Here is a 20153-nt window from a genome sequence, read left to right as displayed (position 1 = left end):
AGGGATTCTGTGCAACTCGACCGATTTGTTTCGTTCGCTTGGGAGAAGCCGGTGGTGATGCCACCCACACGAATGGTCAGGATAGGTATTTCGGATAAGGCAAAGCCACGGGGGTTAGGTAGTACTTCACAAGGTACAGTAAGTGTACACGTACATCTATACTAGACTGCAGCATGGACTGCGACTCTATGCCACCTCCTAGCACGTCATGATATGCTCGGCAGTGAGCTCGAGTTGTCAGAGGTCATCCCGGCTGGAAGTGTGGAATAATGCCAACAATATCCGCTGCCTGTATCCGTATACTACATGTAATAGTATGCATGCACTCGATCACTCCGTACTCTCCCCTAGGTTGCACTACGCTACGCTTGATATCGACGGTGTCCCAGAATACCGGGTCGAGCCACGCAAAGAAACAAAGATTTACGATGCCCTCTCAAGACTTGTAGTATCAGAGTACATAAAACATCTGGCCATGCCCGGAGTCGGCCCTGTTACCCGGTGGGCCGCACAGAGTAACAGCAGCATCTCCAGGATGCGGAGAGTGGGAAGGGAAACCCGCATTACTACCTACATGCGGGCAACTTTTGTACATTACTTTGAACTGTTGCTGCAACTGCAAACATCGCAAGGCGTCGAGTAATGATCCTGGGCGATGATGCTACCTCGCAGGTAAGGATGACTGTGACGATCACATCTCCGATGCGTGACGGGCAGCGCGGGATAAGACGAGGAACGGGCAATATTGGCCATGTGACGCCCGGCCAGGCCAGCTTTGCACTTTCTTAGTACTTTTGCAACTATAGCCGAGCGAGAGTGCGATACGGCTGGTGCTTGTAAGACAGGTGAGCTCAAAGGCAAGACGGAATGGGAAAGAAGATGATTAGGAGGACACCGAAAAAAAAAAAACGTTGGGGGGACCCCGTCTATTGCCGCCCGGTGTCCCAGATGGTGCCACTTTGTGTCTCGTGTGAATGAAGCAACTCGAGACTCGGGGAGACTCGAAGCTGCATCCGGGCGAGTCAAGCGGAACCCAGCCTACACAAAAGTCACTAAAAGCCCAAGCGTGGAAGCAGGTCTCAGAACCATTTCGATGCATCTCAGCCCCATCATCGGGACTGGGAAGAGGAAGGGGGGAAGGGGGGGAATCGGCCGACTATTGCCCGCCTCGTCTGGACTACTTTGCCCTTTCTTCTTCTTCCTCTTCTCCGCCTCCTCCTCCTCCCCGCTGTTTGCTTTTTTTTCTTCGGTCTTGTCTGTGTGCGCATGTGTGCGCATGAAAGCCGTGGGGGTCACGATCCGCCGGCTAGCTGCGCAAATCTCCACGCTTCACTGCACTACGACGTCGCCAAAGAGGGTTTCCCAGCTGAAGAAAACGAGGGAAAAAAAGAAAGAAAGAGATCAGATGGGGGGGGGGGGGGGGGGTTTACTTGGTTCATTGCCCCGGTGAGTAGTAGTAACCCTAGGAAGATGTATTAAGCGATCCTAGATGAAAGGGCCGCAGGGGGGGCCGAAGCAAGTGTGTGTGTGTATCGGGATGGAGAGGTACTCGTACGAATAGGAACCCATCCATGCGACGGAACTACAAGTATATATCCAGAACGGAGCATTAGGCACATGCGTGCCATGCAAAGCAACCGTACATCGGCGGTTGGGTAGCCGTGCTTCGTTGGTCCGGGTTGTTTTTTTCAGAAAAAATTTCTTCGGCTTCGGTGCGAAGAGGGTCAAATGATGGTTCACCTCCGGGCTGAAGGGGATGGATGGATGGCGAGCTCACTGCAGCGTCGTCTTCAGTCGGGATAGAATGCCTACGCAATATGGCAGCATTTTGTTCGGAAAATTGAGCTCCACCAGTCGGATTACGTACAATACGGGAAAAGCCGCTGGTGAACGGCAGCAAACTGAGTCCTTTTCTGGAACTCGTAGGCACTTGTATTGCAGGTCTATAGGTATTGTCTGACCAGTAGGTACTACCCAACCAGGCAAGCAAACATTGTGAGGCTTTCGACTTGGACCTGGACCCAAACTGCCGGCATCGTTTCCCGCAAGCTTCTACTACTAACGGAATGCCCACCCTTCTAGTGCCCGGCTGACCTAGGCTTCTAGGCGCTTTAAGTTGCGTTGCTTTGAATTGTTACATACGTGAGGTAGCCGTTCGGAATTGCGGATTACAACCCGGTTTGCTCTTGAGGGAAAACGCTACCGATTAGAACGAGAGTTGTCGGGCGTTAAACAGCACTAGCAGTTTCACATCCAACAGATCGAAAGGGGGCAACGAAGCAGGAACCAGTGCCGTCACAGTTCCAGTTTTATATGTCAGCAGCTGGGCCAAAAAGTTTCACATAGAGTTGAGCAAGAGCCCATCCATAGACGCAATAGGCTGGCGAGGGGGAAAACTGGTAAATTGAAGGTCTCTACCCGCACGAGCTCTTTCTGACCAATCTCTTCTGCGCAACGCAGGCTCCCTCCTATGACGCGGGCGGCCGTCTCTATTAAATTTTTTATTTTTTATTTCTTTTTGTTTGCAAGTCTTGTCCTAAGTCTCCTTTTCCTGTGCTTTCTTGGCTCTTTGTCACCCCTGAGTTCGTATAGAGGGTTGTCATGCGTATGGAGTTGTTTGTTTCATCGCAGGCATTGAAAGGTGCTCTCTGTGGTCTATGCTACATAGCGACAAGGATGGTCGTGTGACTCTACCTTGGAGCATTACCATGGTGTTTCATCACGAAAAGGGAGTGCTGGGCAAAATACTCATAGGGGGAGTCTGAACTTGACAGCTTCTGAGACTCAATTAGACTTCTTGATATCACGAGAGCAGCGGTGGTCCTATCTTCTGTCTCGTAGTTGTGGCATCACTGCGACATCCCATCCACAGTCTTTGCAGTACATGTGCATGGACATCAGTGAGACCTCTGACTACCTTATGAGCTCTTCCAAGCTCGAGTCCGTGCAGTTTACATAACAGAAGAACTACCTACCTACTCGACAGGCCCTGTGCATCAACAGCTCTGGCAAAAGGTCCTCAGAAAATCCCATCTGTGTCTTGTCTGCTGCACGTTACCCCTCAACCCCGCCATGCCTTCCTGCCTGGATGGGACGCTGCTCCAGGTACCCCGCCTGTGGCGCAGGCACATGCCATTGTGGGTGAGGGCATCGAAGTTTAGGTAGCAGTTCCAGCTAGTACTGCCATTCAGTGAAAGTAAGTCATCAGCATCGTTCACTGCAATGAGAGCTTGACGTACATAGAATTTGATCTCAATAAGTTCATTTTGTGCGTGCTATGACGTCTTTCCAATCTTACTGGGGTAATTTAGACTAAACCACAATAATCGTGCTCAATTCGTTCGGAAATCAACCTCTACCGTGAAGGCCTTGACTTAAGAGTACCCAGGTATGTAACGCAATAGGCGCCCAAGCCACAGGCTACAGTGCCCTGTCAAATCGGGTTCCAGTGGCCACCACCCAATCCGCTAGAGGCTCGGGTAGCCGGCTAGCTGCTTTAGGCATTCTTGTGTGGCTTCACCTCGAGAACTTTTGGGCAGAACCTGCGTGCGTGCTCACAGGCTCCTTCTAGAACAGAGACGCCACGCGGCATTGCTGGCCTGATGACTTCCATTGTGCTGCCCCTCATCTCGCGGAGACTGCCAGCAATCAGGATCCAGGCCGCTTCACTCAAGACCCTGAAGCACCATCCAATCCGCATACGCAGCCTCTCTCCTCGAATTGCGGGCGTCGCTCTCTCTCAATTCGCCTCCTCTTTCACCACCACCGCCGCCACGATGATGAAGCCCGAGGAGCTCAAGCACTATCTGGCAGACCAGCCCCCCTCCGTCGTGCGCCTCGAGATTGAGAAGCACTTTGCTCTTCTGACTGAGAAGCAGAAGCGATATGCTCACTTTATCAGCAAGTAAGTGGACCAGCATCTCGCATGCTCACTGTGAATACCTACCATGGGGATCCATATGAATCATAACTGCGCCGTCGGAATGCCTGAGCGCCTCTTATTCACACCTGATTAGGGCTGCTTTTGCCGGGTCCAGGATTGTCCTGCGCCAGCTCTCCCCAGAGTCAGAGCCCATCTTCGACTTGATCATCACCCTCCACAAGTCGGCCAATGGTGACTGGAACGCGCTGGCCAAGAAGGCGGGCGTTGACGAGGCCGAGCTGAACCTTTTCCTCGAGTATGTTGCCATGTTCCTCGGCAACATGGGCAACTACAAGAGCTTTGGCGACTCCAAGTTCATCCCCAGGTGCAGCGAGACGACTGTCGCTGCTCTGGCCGCCACATCACCCGAGGCCCAAAAGTTCTACGATGCCACCAAGGGCGCCATCTTCAGCCATGACGACCCGGCTGCCATGCACCTTGGCTTCCTGGACGCCGGCCACATGACGACGTATTATCCCGACTCAAAGGACATCACCAAGAGCGAGATCGAAGCTGTTTCGACTTGGATGGAGGAGAAGAGGCTCTTGCCCGAGAACACCAGGTTACGCAAGACGGCTGATGGTTTCGACATTCTCATTGCTTCTGCTGTCACTAGCGTTCCCCCTGAGGGAGGCGACATTGGCAAGGAAACCGAATTCACTGTTGAGAATGGCCCCCTGAAAGGCAAGACCATCAGACTTGTGTATGGCGACCACGCTGAAGAGATGAAGAACATTACTGCCTACATCAAGCAGGCTGCGGCCAATGCGGACAACGAGAACCAAAAGAACATGCACCTGGCGTATGCCAAGTCGTTCGAGACTGGATCCCTCGAGGCGTTCAAGGAGAGCCAGCGCTGGTGGATCAAGGACAAGGGCCCCAGCGTCGAGTGCAACATTGGCTTCATTGAGACGTACCGCGACCCTGCCGGTGTTCGAGGTGAATGGGAGGGTTTCGCTTCTAGTCAGTATATCCCCGTCAAGTGTTCCTCGTAAACTAAGCTAATGCTCTCCAACAGTGGTCAACCGTATGTATACGAGCCACATGCTATCCTGCGTAATGTCAGGGATTGTCCAGCTAACATGACCGGCAGAGGAACGCACCCGTGCTTTCGGAGAGCTAGTCAATGCCTCTCCCTCTCTCATCCCATTGCTCCCCTGGGGTAAGGAGTTTGAGAAGGACAAGTTCCTTTCTCCCGACTTTACGTCACTTGAAGTTTTGACGTTTGCAAGTCAGTTTATCACACGTCTTATGTGCTATTATCCAGGCTGACAGGTTTCTCCAGACTCTGGCATCCCAGCCGGCATCAACATGTGAGCATTTTTATTTCCAAACTGCCACTTCTCCCACTGACATGCTTTAGCCCCAACTACGATGATATCCGCCAAACTGAAGGCTTCAAGAATGTGTCCCTTGGAAACGTCCTCAGCGCCAAGGCACCGAATGAGAAGATCCCTTTCATTCGCGAAGAAGATCTGGCCGTGTATCAGGCTAACCGAGATGCTGCCTTCGAGGTCCAAGTTGGTCTTCACGAGCTCACGGGTGAGAAGCGCTTTCCCCCAGTATCCTATACCACTTATTCTGACCCATTCATCAGGCCACGGATGCGGTAAGCTCCTGCAGGAGACTTCTCCTGGAGTGTACAACTTCGACAAGGAGAATCCTCCTGTCAGCCCCGTCACTCAGAAGCCCATCAGCACTTGGTACAAGCCTGGCCAGACCTGGGGCTCGGTTTTTGGACCCATCGCCGCCTCATACGAGGAGTGCCGTGCAGAGCTGGTTGCTATGTACCTGAGCTGCGAGTTCCCCGTTCTGAAGATCTTCGGATTCGGTGACGGATCAGAAGACATCAACGGCCCCGCTGGAGACGTTCTCTATGCATCCTACCTCTCCATGGCCCGCGCCGGCCTTGCCTCTTTGGAGATGTGGGATCCCAAGAGCCAGAAATGGGGACAGGCACACAGCCAGGCTCGCTTCTCCATTCTCAAATCTTTCCTCGAGGCCGGCGACGACTTCTGCAAGCTGGACTACACCAAGGATGACCTTTCTGATTTGACTATTAAGCTGGACAGGTCCAAGATTCTCACAGCTGGCCGCGACGGTACGTTTTGGTACTGCTTCAATACATGATCGTGCAGCTAACTATCATTGTAGCTGTTGCCAAGTACCTTCAGAAGCTTCACGTTTACAAGTCAACTGCCGACGTCGAGACTGGCACCAAGTTTTACACCGACATGAGCACCGTTGGCTTGGACTTCTGGGGTACAAAGGTCCGCCAAGTGGTTCTTGATAACAAGCAGCCACGCAAAGTCTTTGTCCAGGCCAACACTACCCTGGATGAAGCCACGGACTCTGTGTCGATCAAGCACTACGATGCTACGCTTCTGGGAATGATTCAGAGCTGGGCCGACAGGAACCTGTAAGAACAGTGAAGTTACTAACAGCATATCCGAAATGAGCGACGTGCCATGACATTGATCAAATACATCTCCAGAATATACAGATACCCTTTCCCAGGAGGAGAGGCATAGTACATCAGCTGATAACGGTTCCATTATAATGTGTACGTGCGCTGATCTCTGGGGCTTACATACGTATGATTTACACTTGTCGACCTATCAATGGGATATCGTCCAGACGCAAACGTGATGTTATGATGTTAGTACTCTTGTCATATATGCGGCATCTACTGCGAGGCTTCGCTCTGTCCTGGGCCCCATCTCGCCATGGTCTTATCAATATGTGTGGATTGGAAAATTGAAGTGTTGTGTATGATTCACAGAACTTTTTGTTCTACCGGACACCTGGTGGAAGAAAATCATTTATGCTCGTTTTTGTTTTTTGACTGTAAAAACCTGATTACAGACGCCAAGATGTGACCGATGCCGTCGACTTCCAAATGCAATTGGCCAAACCAGCCCATTTCGGAGACCCTTTCCGTTCTACAACCCGCATCTTGACCAGCACCCTAGTTGAACTCCCATCCACTCCCCCGATCGCTTCATTCTTCCAAGCCTACCCGAGATTTTGTGTGTGTGTGTTCCCCTTTCAACGAGAGAAAAGATTTACCACGCCATCTCGTGGGGCTTGTCACCCTTCCGCAGGCTGAAGGTGCTGGCGAGGTAGCTGGCCAACAGATCCACCTTCTTGATGCTGGCAATCAGAGCCTTGTCGACGGCCTTCTGGTCGGCAGCACGGCTGCTGTTGATCTCCTTCTTCTGGAAATTGAAACGAACTTGTTAGCAAATCCCACGCTCTTTTGTCTTGTTTTCCCTCTCATCTCGTAGTAGTCCATTCCACATCGCCTCTTTCTGGACATCTGCACATACCTGGGGCTTCTCTCCCTGCTTGAAGAAAGCCTCAGCAGAGGCCTTCTCCTTGGCCTTCTCGGCGGTGAAGTACTTGGGCTGGGAGATCTCCTCGATCTTGGCGGCGTCGAGGCCGGAGATGTCGACCTTGTAGGAGGTGGCGATGACGTATCGGGAGTTGACTCTTCGCAGGGGGACGCCGTTGATCTTGAAGGGACCGGTGACCAGGAGGACACCCTGGTCGAGGGTCTTGAGGAGGACGACGCGCTTGCCACGGAAGCGGCCGGCGAGGAGGATCAGGACGGTACCGGGCTGGAGGGTCTTTCGGGGGGCCCAAGAGCGGACGGCCTTGCGGACCTGTGGTTTCGAGACGTGTTAGCGCGACCGGCTTTGCTTTCCTTTTCTTCTCCACGGATCGGAGGGTTGTCGCGATATGTAAGAGGGTTGGAGATCAGAGAAGGCCTCCCGACGTCGGAATCTGTTCGCAAATTGGGGAGGCGCCGCAGTTGTCGTTTTGCCATATCTGATATGCATCTTTTGCTCATCGCCGGTTTTGTAGATGAACAATAGTAACCGAGCGTCTCGAGTCTCCCATGCTCTACCGGCCCATTTCTGGCGTTCCCAGTCGACCACTAATTCGATTCCTTCCAATCCCGTTTTGCCTCGTCGTTCCCAATTTGCGAAATGCAGACTCCTGTACCGGGGGAGGGTGGCTCTCTCCTGTTGATTGATATTTGCGACTGCATCACCACACCAAACTCACCTTCTTCGGCTCGCTGTCGTCGTCGGCAGGGTACCACTTCTTGGCCTTGTCCGCGGAGGCGGGCACCTCCCGGGTCGACTTGCCGAACTGCTTGGTCGTGGGCTTGGCCGACATGTTGGCTCTCTCGGGTGTCTGGATATGGGGTGGTGGAGAGGATGAGGAAGACACGTTCGTGATGTTCACCCGAACGGAAATGTTGGATTTCTTCTGTGAGCGCCGCTAGCGAGTTTGTGGGAGAGCAAAATGTGAACCCTCTGGCACTAAACCGCTTGCGGTCGCGATACGTGCTAGGCGTGTCGGCCTGTTGGTGGGACATGGGGCTCAACGCACGTGCTGATAAGAAGATAAGAAATGCCTTAGTCATTAGCGTTCCTAAATGCCGATGGCGGCCGAAAGTGCTCGAAAGTGCTGTCGCGATCGTGAAGCTACGATAAGAGCTTCGGCCTGCGGATACAAAGTGGCCGGTGACGCCACTGACTGTGAAGTCTTATTTCATTCGTATATTTAGCTAGCAGACCTCTCTTTTACAACTGAATTCATCTCCTGATTCTTCTGACTCTTACTCCTACTTTTATCGAATCTCGCTCGTTACACAACTTCACCTACAATGCAAGCCACTAGACGACAAGTATTATCCTCGGCCCAGCGCCTTGCTGCTGGTGCCTCCAACAGACTCACACGACCAGCCATTGCACGATCAGCCCTCAAGCCCCTCCTCCTCTCAGCAGCCCCCTCAGCACGACTCCTCCCCATCTCAATAGTAAGGACATATGCCAATGGACGTCCAAACCCACCAGGAGGGACCCATCGGATGAACATGGGAGGAGGTGAGCAGGAGAAGCCCGCGCTGGAACAGTACGGCGTGGACTTGACAGCCAAGGCTCGCGAGGGTAAGCTGGACCCGGTAATTGGGCGAGACGCAGAGATCCAGCGTACAATCCAGATCCTGTCTCGGCGGACAAAGAACAATCCGGTCCTCATCGGAAATGCGGGAACTGGCAAGACGGCCATCCTGGAGGGACTCGCATTGCGTATCGTGCGTGGGGATGTCCCCGAGAGTGTCAAGAACAAGCGCGTCATCTCCTTGGATCTCGGCTCGCTGATTGCCGGAGCCAAGTTCCGGGGCGACTTTGAAGAGCGGCTGAAGAAGGTGTTGGACGAAGTGCAGAAGGCCGAAGGCCAGGTGATTCTCTTCATCGACGAACTACACACCCTGCTGGGACTGGGCAAAGCCGAAGGCTCCATCGATGCCTCCAACCTGCTCAAGCCGGCACTGGCCCGTGGCGAACTGCAATGCTGCGGTGCGACTACCCTTGCCGAATATCGTGTCATTGAAAAGGACGTGGCGCTCGCCAGACGTTTCCAGCCCATCATTGTTAGCGAGCCCTCCGTAGAAGACACCATCAGCATCTTGCGAGGTATCAAGGACAAGTACGAGGTCCACCACGGTGTACGGATCACGGATGGTGCCTTGGTTGCTGCCGCTTCCCTGTCTAACCGATACATCACGGATCGATTCCTCCCGGATAAGGCCATCGATTTGATGGACGAAGCCGCGAGTCACCTGAAGCTGCAACATGAAAGCAAGCCCGAAGAGATTATGAAGTTGGACCACAAGATTATGACAATCCAGATTGAATTGGAGAGTCTACGCAAAGAAACAGACATTGCGAGCAAGGAACGCAGAGAGAAACTGGAACAGGATCTCAAGAAGTACAAGGACGAACTTTCAGAGCTCAACGCGAGGTGGGAAAAGGAGAGATCGGAAATCGAGTCCGTCAAGAAGGTGCAGGAGGAGCTGGACAAGGCCAAGTTCGAGCTCGAACAAGCGCAGAGAAGCGGCAACTTTGCTCGAGCCTCTGAGCTTCGCTTCGGCGTCATCCCCGATCTCGAGCAGAAACTGCCGTCCGACAAGGAAATTCAGCAAAGCTCTGACAACAGCACGCTCATCCACGACTCAGTGACCGCCGACGACATTGCCAATGTCGTGTCTCGCATCACCGGCATTCCCGTCTCGAAGCTCACTTCGGGACATATTGAGAAGCTTGTCCACATGGAGGACATTCTGCGGGAATCCGTCAAGGGACAGGACGACGCCATCAAAGCCGTCTCCAACGCCGTGCGGCTCCAGCGGGCCGGCCTCAGCGGCGAGAACCGCCCCCTGGCCTCATTCTTCTTCCTCGGACCGACTGGCGTTGGCAAGACGGAGCTGTGCAAGAAGCTGGCCAACTTCCTCTTCTCGACCGAATCAGCCGTCGTCCGGTTCGACATGTCGGAATTCCAGGAGAAGCACACCATCTCTCGCCTCATTGGCGCTCCGTCCGGCTATGTTGGATACGAAGATGCTGGGCAGCTGACGGAAGCGGTGCGTCGCAAGCCGTATGCGGTCCTTTTGTTCGACGAGTTCGAAAAAGCGCACCGCGACATTTCTGCTCTGCTTCTCCAGGTTCTCGACGAGGGTTACCTCACCGATGCGCAGGGCCACAAGGTCGACTTCAAGAACACCATCATCGTCCTCACCTCCAACCTGGGAGCGGATATCCTCGTCGGCCAGAACCACCTGCACCCGTACAAGGAGGACGCCAACGGCGACATTGACCCATCGGTCCGCCAGGCAGTCATGGACGTGGTCGCGTCCGCTTACCCGCCAGAGTTCCTCAACCGCATCGACTCCTTCATCATCTTCAAGCGGCTGGCCAAGAGCGCCATTCGCGAAATCGTCGACATCCGCCTCAAGGAGCTGCAGCAGCGTCTCACTGACCGGCGCATCACGCTCTCCGTGTCGGACGATGTCAAGGACTGGCTGGCGGAGCGTGGCTACGACCCCAAGTTTGGAGCCCGTCCGCTGAACAGGCTAATTACCAACGAGATCAGCAACGGGCTTGCCGACAAGATCATCAGGGGCGAACTCAAGATGGGACAGACGGCGGAGGTCAAGCTGAAGGACGACAAGGAGGGGCTGGAGATTGTGAATGTCTCCGAGAATGCTTGAACAAGCAATGAGTGATTGCGATTGGCATCATGATCTGGCATTTATGGAGTTCTTTTTGGTTTCAAGTTGGCTTATGACTGCGACTGGTGCGATGACTTTGTATAATATTGGGTGTAACAAACTCCCCTCGGAAACACATGTAAATAGTTTGATACCCCGCTTTTGAATATGAAGGAGATTCAATATCTCCCATGTTCAGCGGGTCACGAGTAACGAAGCAAATCATATTTCTATCAAAATGCGAGCATTGTGAATCTGCATCATCACTGAAGCAGTAGGGGTGTTGATATTCTGCTCTCCTCTCAAAATTTGAGTAAAAAGGATGCCTTGTTGTCAAAGTTCATAAAGACCATTAGCGTCCCCTCCTAGCATCCATGGGAAGTGGCTAACCACTTCAATCTGGTTCCATGGTCTAACGGTTATGACTGCGGATTCTGATTCCGCCAGCGAGGGTTCGACTCCCTCTGGAACCTAACTTTTTGGCAAATTTTAAAATTTCATTTTTTCCCATTTTAGTTCATCTGGTGCCTTTACATGTGATCTCTCCATTGTGCACGTTATCAGCCTTATATCGGCAATGGTTCTGTCAGTTTCTGATGATTTCCTCTCCTCTTTTCTCCATATTCTCATGGCTTGTCTTTCGTAGTGGATTGACCATGATCATATTGTCAGTCTATTTACTCAAAGAGAATCAAAGAGAATCGTCTGATTCAGAGCAAAGTGCCGCTTCAACTCCACCCATGCTCCTCCAAACCTTCCTTGCACATGCTCATATACCTGCCTCGGTCCATCTATAGAATAGTCCCAGAGTCATTTCAGCAACATCACATCAAACCAATACAATTCACATCCACAAAGAAGCAAGATAGACACAAAAAGGCAATAAGAAATAACAGTAGTAATAATGGGGCGAAAAGGCGTAGCAAAAACACTCATCAACCCCGTCAATACCGCACGCAACCCCCCTCCTATCGTTCAATTCCGCTACGATCCATTTTCCAGCCGAGGAGGCCTTTCAATCGAACAACCCAACTCCGCCAATCTAGCGCAATGAGCCGAAACAGACAAGAACCATGAGAGACAATGGAGCGAGAGAGAGAGAAGAAACACAACATAAGACGCATCCATCATGAGAACAAAAACAACATGAAGCACCCAAAGGGCACCAGTAGTAACAACAAGGAGCCCCTCCTCCTCTTGCAACCTCCCTGAACACATTATCCTTCCAAATCTTGTCAATCTTGCCTCTCCTCCATCATTTTCACCCTCTCAAACTTCCTTTCAATTTGGTTTGAAGAGTTCACACGCCCGTGACAAGCCAGTTGGAGTGCTCAAGAATGGCTCTGACGCATGTAGGTAGGCAGCGATCAACCAAGCAACCCACAGTTCTGGTATCTCCTTGCTGAAGCGTCTTTCGAATCAGACCTTCTGGACAAGTCCACACAGCCCTTTTTTTTTCCAAGAGCTAAATCCTTTCCCGGCCAATTCGAAACATTGTCAGGGTATGTAAATCAACAGGCACACGGCGAGTGGCATGTGAGAGCGCATGAGGTGCAATGCACTTTGGACAGACAAAGGAGTTGACAGAGTTTATGGATTAAAATTGATTGGTATGATCGATATAACTTTGCAAATTACAACCGAATTCTCGAGCTCGGCAACAAGTTTGCGGGAGTGTGCGGTAGGGAAGCGGGATGTAGAGCGGGAAGCTCTACCAGTCGAGGGTCTTTGTTGGTTTTTTATTGTTTTACTGGTGGCCAGCCTTTCGGAGAGTGGTGGCGAGCCATTCGAGACCCTCGTAGAGACCATCTCCGGATGTGGCACAGGTCGACTGGATGTACTGTGGGAAGCATGTTAGCAGGCTTTGCCATCGCTCCATCTGATGAGATGCTACCTACCCAGGCGCGTTGCCTCAGGCTGTGGAGGCCGAGCTTGTCAGTTATCTCGGCAGCATTCATGGCGTTCTGCAAAAGGTTAACGTCAGCAAATATCATTTCCCAAGGATTGAGTACAGTAACCGCCCCCCAGTGATGGCAGGCGATTCCATAAAAGAGGTGTTGGGTAGGAAGACCAAGGGAAGGGTCGACGTACAGGCAGATCCTGCTTGTTGGCGAAGACGAGCAGGATGGCATCTCGCAGCTCATCCTCGTTCAGCATGCGCTGGAGCTCCTCTCGGGCCTCGACGATACGATCCCGATCGTTGCTGTCGACGACGAAGATGATTCCCTGGGTGTTCTGGAAGTAGTGCCTCCACAGAGGACGGATCTTGTCCTGACCACCGACATCCCACACGGTGAACTGGATGTTCTTGTACTCAACAGTCTCGACGTTGAAGCCTAAGCAGCGAAGTGTTTGTTAGATGGGAAAGTCTGAACCCACGGAGGGGTCGAGAGCGGGGGGGCCAATGGAGGAGCCCATACCAATGGTGGGGATGGTGGTGACGATTTCACCAAGCTTCAGCTTGTACAGAATGGTGGTTTTACCGGCGGCATCGAGACCGACCATAAGAATTCGCATCTCCTTCTTCCCCCATAGCTTGTCGAAAATCTTGGAAAAAGCGAGACCCATGATTGCGACTGGCGGCGGCGCGGCCTAGCAAGCGTCGAATGTGTGTGGCTTGGGTGGAAGGGAAAAGGAAAAGGTGTCCTGTTTTGATGCAACGCGTAAGCAGCAGGCTTTGATGCCAAAGTCGAAAGATGAAGAGGAGATGGAGGAAATGACGTTTCTCGATGAAAAGGACAAGGTGGCGTGCAGGAGATTGGAAAATGGAGCGACAATGGCGTGGACGAGAAGTTTGGGGTAGTGCAGCGAAAGACGCAATTGAAGCCACCTCTGCAAGCCCAGCAGTCATCGGCAGCCCAGCCAGACGAAGGGCGCTCCCTCCCCCCCCCCCCCCCCCCCCGGGGAAGAGACGCCTATTTATCTCGCGCGGCGAGGCAGCGATGCGTCCCGGCGAGATGCTTGAGGACACCGTATCCCGGGCCCGGGGGGGGGGGGCGAAGCTGCCAGATGGGCTTGGGCATGGGCACGAAAAGAGGGCGTCAACGAACGGCCAGGCTGCCGCATTTTCGCATTTTCGCTGAGCTGTCTTTCTCTCTCGCTAGCGCCATCCCCTGGGAGGAGATGGGAGGGAAAAAAAGACAAAGAGGCGACTCTGGCATGAATCGGGCGACGGCGAGACGCGCAGCGGGCAGAGAGGCGGGCAGAGGCGGACGCACAAAACAAAGACTCGAGGCTGGCTGGGGACGAAACTCACCTGTAGGCGATCGCGGGCTTGGGCACACGAGGACGGACGGAGGCGTGTCTTGGGGAGGGTTTTGTGTCGGTGAGACTGGGGAAGAATGGAAGGGAATCGACTTGGCCGGGCTGGCTTTTGCAGGCTGGGACGACGGGCCAAGGCGACTAAGGCTTTTTAGTAGGGGAGAGGGGCAACAAGGGGCGGGCGTTGACTGGACACTGCCAACTTGATAACTGTCCAGTACTGTAGCCTGCCTACATACCTACCTACGAGGCCGGGGGTGGTTTTTGAACAGTCCTGCAGCCACTATTTTTGTCCGTAACTGTGGCATTAGCCCTGGCTCTGCCAACATAGCCTTTGTCTTATTTTATAGAGAAAGTCTAGATATTTAAACAGTATTCCCTACTAAAGAATAATGGGAAACAGCATTGCAACATAATTTCAGAGAGCTAACAGTATAAGATCGGTAACAGAGCGACCTTGTGTAGAAATATAAAAAGGTCTGTTAGCAGAGCCTGCTCTAATGCCACAGTTACGGACAAAAATAGTGTTCAAAAACCACCCCCGGCCTCGTAGGTAGGTGTCAGGTAGGTACCTGATTATTAGAGGGCAGCTTGGAGCGAGCGAGGGAGGGAACTGCTTGCACTGTAGATTCCCACGGTACAGGCCTGATCTGGTCTTTCAGAACGCAGAATACAGGGGACAGGCGGTACGAGCCACTCGGTACGGCGTTACAGCCTCGAGGCGGTGCGGGCTGGGCAGCACATGGAGGGCACAATGTAGGTACCGGGTACCGCCCGCACGTTGCTGCCCAGATTTGGCGCTACCAGCCCGCCCTGCCTCGCTGCCTTATCACGCCCCCGGCGGTACGCGCACGGTACTTTGCACCCATTGTCCAGTCATCCATTGCCCCAGAGCCGCCCCCAAGAGGCGCTCCTCCGGTGCTCTCCACCCGCCCAACGACCCGCTATTCGTCATCTCTGGCACAGAGCAGCCCAAGTATCGCGGCTGTATCTCGATGCCCTCGTGCCCCTGAGGCCTTGTCGGTAAAACCGCGGCCCATGCAGCCTGGGTAGCCGGGACCTTGTTGCGCTGTGTAATGTTGTTTGCCAAGGGCGGCAGGGGTCGATAGGTACCTCTCCAGTAGCTAAGGTACAGTGAATGTTGGCCAAGGTGGTCAATTCGCGATCTCGAAAATCAGAAGCGAATACTAGCAACAGGCTTCCAGCCTTGTCTTGTGCTTGCTGCCACTTCCTCTCTCTTTTCCTCCTCTCCCTTCTCCCCCTACAGTCAGCCAATCCAATCGATTTCTCTCCTCTCCGTCTCGACATGCTTCTCCTCTCAGCTGCGAGGACGTTCCTCGCCGCCGCCGTGGCCTTCCAGGCCGTTGCGGCGCACAACATCGTCCTGCCGGCCCGCGGCGTCGAGTGCTTCCACGAGAGCCTGCACAGGGACGACAAGATGACCGTCACGTTCCAGGTCGGCGACCGCGAGTTTGGGAGCGCAGGCAACCTCGACATTGACTTTTGGGTATGACTCACTTCTTTGTCCTGGAATTCATCAAGCATGGGGGGGGTTAGAAACCAAATCCAGATGCCTTGTCAGGCAGAAGGGGGGAGGGAGAAGAGGATCATTACATCAACGACCGGGACATACAATGGAGATCAAGGACCCTTGTTTTGCAGCTGCTGACGACAGACCGAATTGGTCAAATTCTGGACAGATCATGAACCCCATCGGCGAGTACCAGATCAACGAGCGCACCGTCTCCAACGGCGACCACTCCTTCACGGCCGTCCACGACGGCAAATACACCTACTGCTTCGGCAACCAGCACTGGGTCTCCAACACAAAGGAGGTCTCCTTCAATGTCCACGGCATCGTCTACGTCAACGAGGCCGACAGTCCTAGCGATCCTCTCGAGTCAGAAGGTACATATATATATACACCTGTTCTCTCCCCTCCCCCTAATGACTTCCAAAAACAAACTGGGGGAAGTAAATAGTTTCGGCTAACATCGATTCGCCTTTGCAGTCCGCAGACTATCCGAGCTCCTCGCCCAAATCAAGGACGAGCAGCAGTACATTGTCGTCCGCGAGCGCACCCACCGCAACACCGCCGAGAGCACAAACTCCCGCGTCAAGTGGTGGAACCTCTTCGTCATTGGCATCGTCATCGGCGAGTCCCTCTTCCAGGTCTGGTGGCTGCGTCGCTTCTTCGAGGTCAAGCGCGTGGTCTGAGTTTTGTTTATTTTATTTTGTTTTTCTTCTCTCTTGACCAACCCGGCTTGACTACCGCTACCACCTCAAAGGGGGAAAACAGTAAACCAAAAAACAAGGCATTCTGAAAGTGATTGGGCCTTTGCGAGCTTTGTTCTGCGCTGGGCTGAGAAGGAAGGAATTGGAGTGTTGGCGAGCGAGTGCGCATTGATTTGGCATAAAAGGGTGGGATATTCGATGATCAGACCAGAGGGGTTGAAGAGGGGAGCCATGCTTGGGACAGAGGACGACATGGCACAAACGGAAAATAAACTGGAAGTCCAGGAGCATAAGTCACAATGCTCTCCATATCCACCTGATGAATCACAATACAAACAAAGTCTCTGTCGTTATACCTAGTCGTGCGTCTGACAATCCCATCCATCAGCTTGTGCAAATGGCAACGCACCTCACGAGCCATATATATAACGAGGTCGGATCCTGATATCTCCACGTAAGCTGTGACAATGCATCAAAATGTACCACGTTCATTCATCAGCTCCCAGGCTTAATGGGAGACTACACATCCCAACATATTACATGGGTATCTCTATCATCGCGACTTTGTGCCATGCACTTCGTACACAACCAGCAAGTCTAAAAAAAGGGGTGAATATAATCCAAGAATTTGCCACGCCCAACGCTCGAAAAGTCATCCAGAGTTAGAGAAAAGAAAGGAAACAAGATGAGTAAAAGATCAGCTCCGTCGAGACCATCATGCGTCGGGGTCTGATTCGGGTACTTCATTGCCCATTTCTTCCTCCTCCGGAGGAGCCTCGATGGGAATGTCCACCTCCTTGACAGGATGTAGGAGCATGGGAGGTAGGCACATGCGCCCCTCACCTCCAGCCATGGCCGAGACACCGGAGCCAGCTCGGCTCTTGTCCTGCGTTTTCTCAAATTCTTCTCCGCCGTCATTGTTCACTTTCAGACCCAGCCAGCGTCTATACAGGTTGGGGCCAAACCCGGAGTTGTAGAACCACGTCAAGCCTCTGAGGTTATGTTCCCGCTCGCCGTAGAGACTCGTCCTCGCTCCGCCAGTCGTCCCATCGCGGCCACCATTGAACGTCTGGGCCATGTAGTCCACCGGCCACCTACGGTCCACATAGACTGGGTGTGGTGCGTAGACGGCCTTGTATCCGTGCTGGAGAGCAACCGTCGCGGGCCACATCTCGGGGAAGGCAAACTGCTTCTTGTGCGCCGTCATCCTGTGCATGGTCATGAGGAGGCGCCTTGACATTCGAGACGTGGTGATGATGCTGGCTCGTCGAGGGGGTAACGGCAGAGAGCGGTTGTAGCCCGTGATGTCGTCCTTCAGGCCCCATGTGGTACCCTCGGGGTCAAAGATGGGGTTCAGAGTGATCAAGTCCGCCTCCTCACCAACGCCCCATTGGTAATGGTCAGAGTCGTACGAAGACGGCGGGCGGGGATCCTTTTCAGCCTCGAACCAGTCCTTCTCATCGGCAGGTCGGATAGGGCCCCAGACCGTCTTGATCTTCTTCTTGGTGGCCGCCTCCGGAGGCTGGCCGTCGAGGCCGGGCACGTTCTTCCAGACATTGTCGGCCCCAGGAGTCCCCATTTCGCTCTGCACTCGAGCCATCTGCGAAAAGTCCTCCCACGTGCCGTGAACATGGGGGAAGTAGTAGCGCGAATTCCGTTCCCACAGCCCCTTCCGCGGCTGAGCTTTCGACCAATTCTCGAGCTTGGAGAGCAGGTCGTAGTAGTGGCCGGTGTAGCGGATGTCCATCTCCCACTGCCAGAAATAGTCGTACTCGGGGTGCAGATAGGCAAAGTGCTGCATAGCCATGGTGAGGCCACGGTAAACGCCGTGCACTGGAAGCTCTGGGCCGCGGCTGAACAAGTCGTATATGCCTTGGTACAGAGAGAGCATTTGCGTCTCAGTCCAGAGCGTCACTAGCCCCTGAAACTCCTTCGGGATCGCGTCTCTAATCCGCTGTTCGTAGATTTCGTGGTCGGCCCAGACAGGGTGCTTTGCGTCATTCTTCACTTGCACCAGTAGATGAACGTCGTATCGGCCCCCGGAAGCCAGCGAAAGCTCGGAAATCATGGATCGAAGGTTCGCAAAATCATCTTCGCGGAACACGAATTCATCCCAGCATCTGATGACAACGGCGGTTCGTGATTGCTTGGCCACTTGTTTACCCGACGCGGAATCAGCCGCGGCCGCCGTCTTGTCCTTGTCGTTCGACTGAGAGTCTCGCAATTGGACCTTTGCCGCCTTCAAGCTACCAACATAGAAGCCCTGGGGAGATGGTGTCTTGGCCGGCAACTCCTTGTATCGACCGACGTTAGCCTGGAAGCAGCGTCGTTGAACATCCGCCCAGTCAACCTCGCGATAATCCACTCGAGAGCCAGAGCCCCAAACAGATTCCGCGTCCTCGTTTTCGAGGTGTTCTCCCGTGCCTAAGCCTCCAGTGCGGACAGAATAACCGAACCCATATGGGCCAAACTTGCCGTATCTCTCAAAGCAGACTTCTTCGGGCAGATTGAGGACCTCATAAGAGCCAATGACGTGCAGCGGGAAACCGCTTGGTCGGCCGTTGTAATATCGAAGGGGAGGTGGGCGAATCTTGCCGGCAGCATCAAGAAAGCACTCCTTGATATCAGAGTCGTTACTCCGTCCGTGGTAGTCGTCCCAAGAGTGGCTGACGGGGAAGTCCTTTTCGCGATCCTCCACCTTGCTGTCCGAAGCGCTCTGGGCGGGTGGCGCGGGCTCATTGGACTTGGGATACTCGGGCTTGTTCTCGTTCAAAGGAACCAAGGTGCGTATACCGCCATAGTACCGCTCGAGGAAAGGGAACTTCTCCCACAGCGGAGGAGGCGCCGGTCGACTGTTCACCTGGCCATTGGCGACCTTCCAGTTCTCCACTTGACTCGCCCGGATCAGCGTGCCAATCATGAGAATAATCAGCCCGACTATCGCAAAGACAACGTAGCGAACAATCCGCGGCGGTAGCCTATACGGATAGAAGCTCGCCGACCGCTGAGGGGTCGGTCTCTGATTATTCCTCTTGGGAACAAGCAGCGGCCGCGCGGGATACGATTCGGATACGTTTCTAGATCCCTCGGAGGACGGGGGTGAGAAGGAGGCTTCTGAGTCGCCATCGGAGGAAGAGTAGTAGCCGTCGTTGGAGGAGCGCTCTTTCGTGGCCGAGTTCGGGTTGTGGTACATTGGCAGCCGCGTGTCGCGGGACCGCCGCACCGGGTTGGAGAGCCGCATCGAGGTTCGTCGTCTGTATCCCGAGCACGGTCCGGAGGTATGAGAGATGTGGAGAAGCAAGATACTAAAAGAGGCCTCAGCCTTGTCTCATACCAGCCAGGAATTTGGTTCGGTTTGTCCGGATTCGAGCCCGCACTCCGGCTTGTGCAGCGACGAGCAATTGCGCGGTCTGTGTGTATCAATGCAGTAAACAAGCGGTTCAAGCGAGATGCTGATGGAAGCAATCGGCTATGCTTGGGGCATCATGATTCGTTGAAATGTCCGGTAAGCAACACACAAGGGAAGCGCCGGCTTCAGAAAAAGGGAAGATAGCAACAAAAGCTGTCGTGGCCCTTGTCAGTGTCCAGCCGATTGAGCATGGCAGCAAGCGATACAGTATAGCGAGATGCGTTGGGTTGCTGGGCAACAACTTGCAGGTAGCCCAAGCTTAC

The 20153-nt window shown here is 53.6% G+C and overlaps 6 protein-coding genes across 6 annotated transcripts; 3 read left to right on the top strand and 3 right to left on the bottom strand.

Annotated features, from left to right (window-relative positions):
- Positions 1–3776: 3776 nt before the first annotated feature.
- On the top strand, positions 3777–6417 carry TRIREDRAFT_21659 (dipeptidyl peptidase; the record flags this gene model as incomplete). The annotated part of the gene is made up of 8 exons (XM_006962461.1): positions 3777–3904; positions 4017–4885; positions 4941–4949; positions 5016–5153; positions 5208–5235; positions 5286–5464; positions 5520–6023; positions 6077–6417. The coding sequence occupies 8 exons, from the start codon at positions 3777–3779 to the stop codon at positions 6343–6345; spliced, it is 2124 nt and encodes a 707-aa protein (XP_006962523.1). The 3' UTR covers positions 6346–6417.
- Positions 6418–6730: 313 nt separating this feature from the next.
- Positions 6731–8196, bottom strand: TRIREDRAFT_21658 (uncharacterized protein). The gene is made up of 3 exons (XM_006962460.1): positions 7994–8196; positions 7252–7587; positions 6731–7140 (listed from the first exon to the last, which is right to left on the bottom strand). The coding sequence occupies exons 1-3, from the start codon at positions 8105–8107 to the stop codon at positions 6988–6990; spliced, it is 603 nt and encodes a 200-aa protein (XP_006962522.1). The 5' UTR covers positions 8108–8196; the 3' UTR covers positions 6731–6987.
- A 614-nt stretch (positions 8197–8810) lies between these two features.
- TRIREDRAFT_2687 (uncharacterized protein) lies at positions 8811–10985 on the top strand (the record flags this gene model as incomplete). The annotated part of the gene is made up of 1 exon (XM_006962436.1): positions 8811–10985. One exon carries the CDS (start codon positions 8811–8813, stop codon positions 10983–10985), a length of 2175 nt encoding a protein of 724 aa, XP_006962498.1.
- A 1668-nt stretch (positions 10986–12653) lies between these two features.
- On the bottom strand, positions 12654–14268 carry TRIREDRAFT_45604 (ADP-ribosylation factor GTPase of the ras superfamily). The gene is made up of 5 exons (XM_006962507.1): positions 14242–14268; positions 13406–13631; positions 13077–13321; positions 12884–12949; positions 12654–12825 (listed from the first exon to the last, which is right to left on the bottom strand). Exons 2-5 carry the CDS (start codon positions 13551–13553, stop codon positions 12733–12735), a joined length of 552 nt encoding a protein of 183 aa, XP_006962569.1. The 5' UTR covers positions 13554–13631; positions 14242–14268; the 3' UTR covers positions 12654–12732.
- A 1284-nt stretch (positions 14269–15552) lies between these two features.
- On the top strand, positions 15553–16463 carry TRIREDRAFT_56318 (uncharacterized protein; the record flags this gene model as incomplete). Its single annotated transcript, XM_006962923.1, has 3 exons — positions 15553–15753; positions 15947–16154; positions 16258–16463. The coding sequence occupies 3 exons, from the start codon at positions 15553–15555 to the stop codon at positions 16461–16463; spliced, it is 615 nt and encodes a 204-aa protein (XP_006962985.1).
- Positions 16464–17196: 733 nt separating this feature from the next.
- On the bottom strand, positions 17197–19674 carry TRIREDRAFT_56409 (uncharacterized protein; the record flags this gene model as incomplete). The annotated part of the gene is made up of 1 exon (XM_006962697.1): positions 17197–19674. The coding sequence occupies one exon, from the start codon at positions 19672–19674 to the stop codon at positions 17197–17199; it is 2478 nt and encodes an 825-aa protein (XP_006962759.1).
- Positions 19675–20153: the final 479 nt, after the last annotated feature.

The sequence above is a fragment of the Trichoderma reesei genome (genome assembly GCF_000167675.1).
Source record: "Trichoderma reesei QM6a unplaced genomic scaffold TRIREscaffold_3, whole genome shotgun sequence".
NCBI lineage: Eukaryota > Fungi > Ascomycota > Sordariomycetes > Hypocreales > Hypocreaceae > Trichoderma > Trichoderma reesei.
Note: the sequence above shows the minus strand (reverse complement) of the source record. Positions and strands in the feature narration are given on the sequence as shown.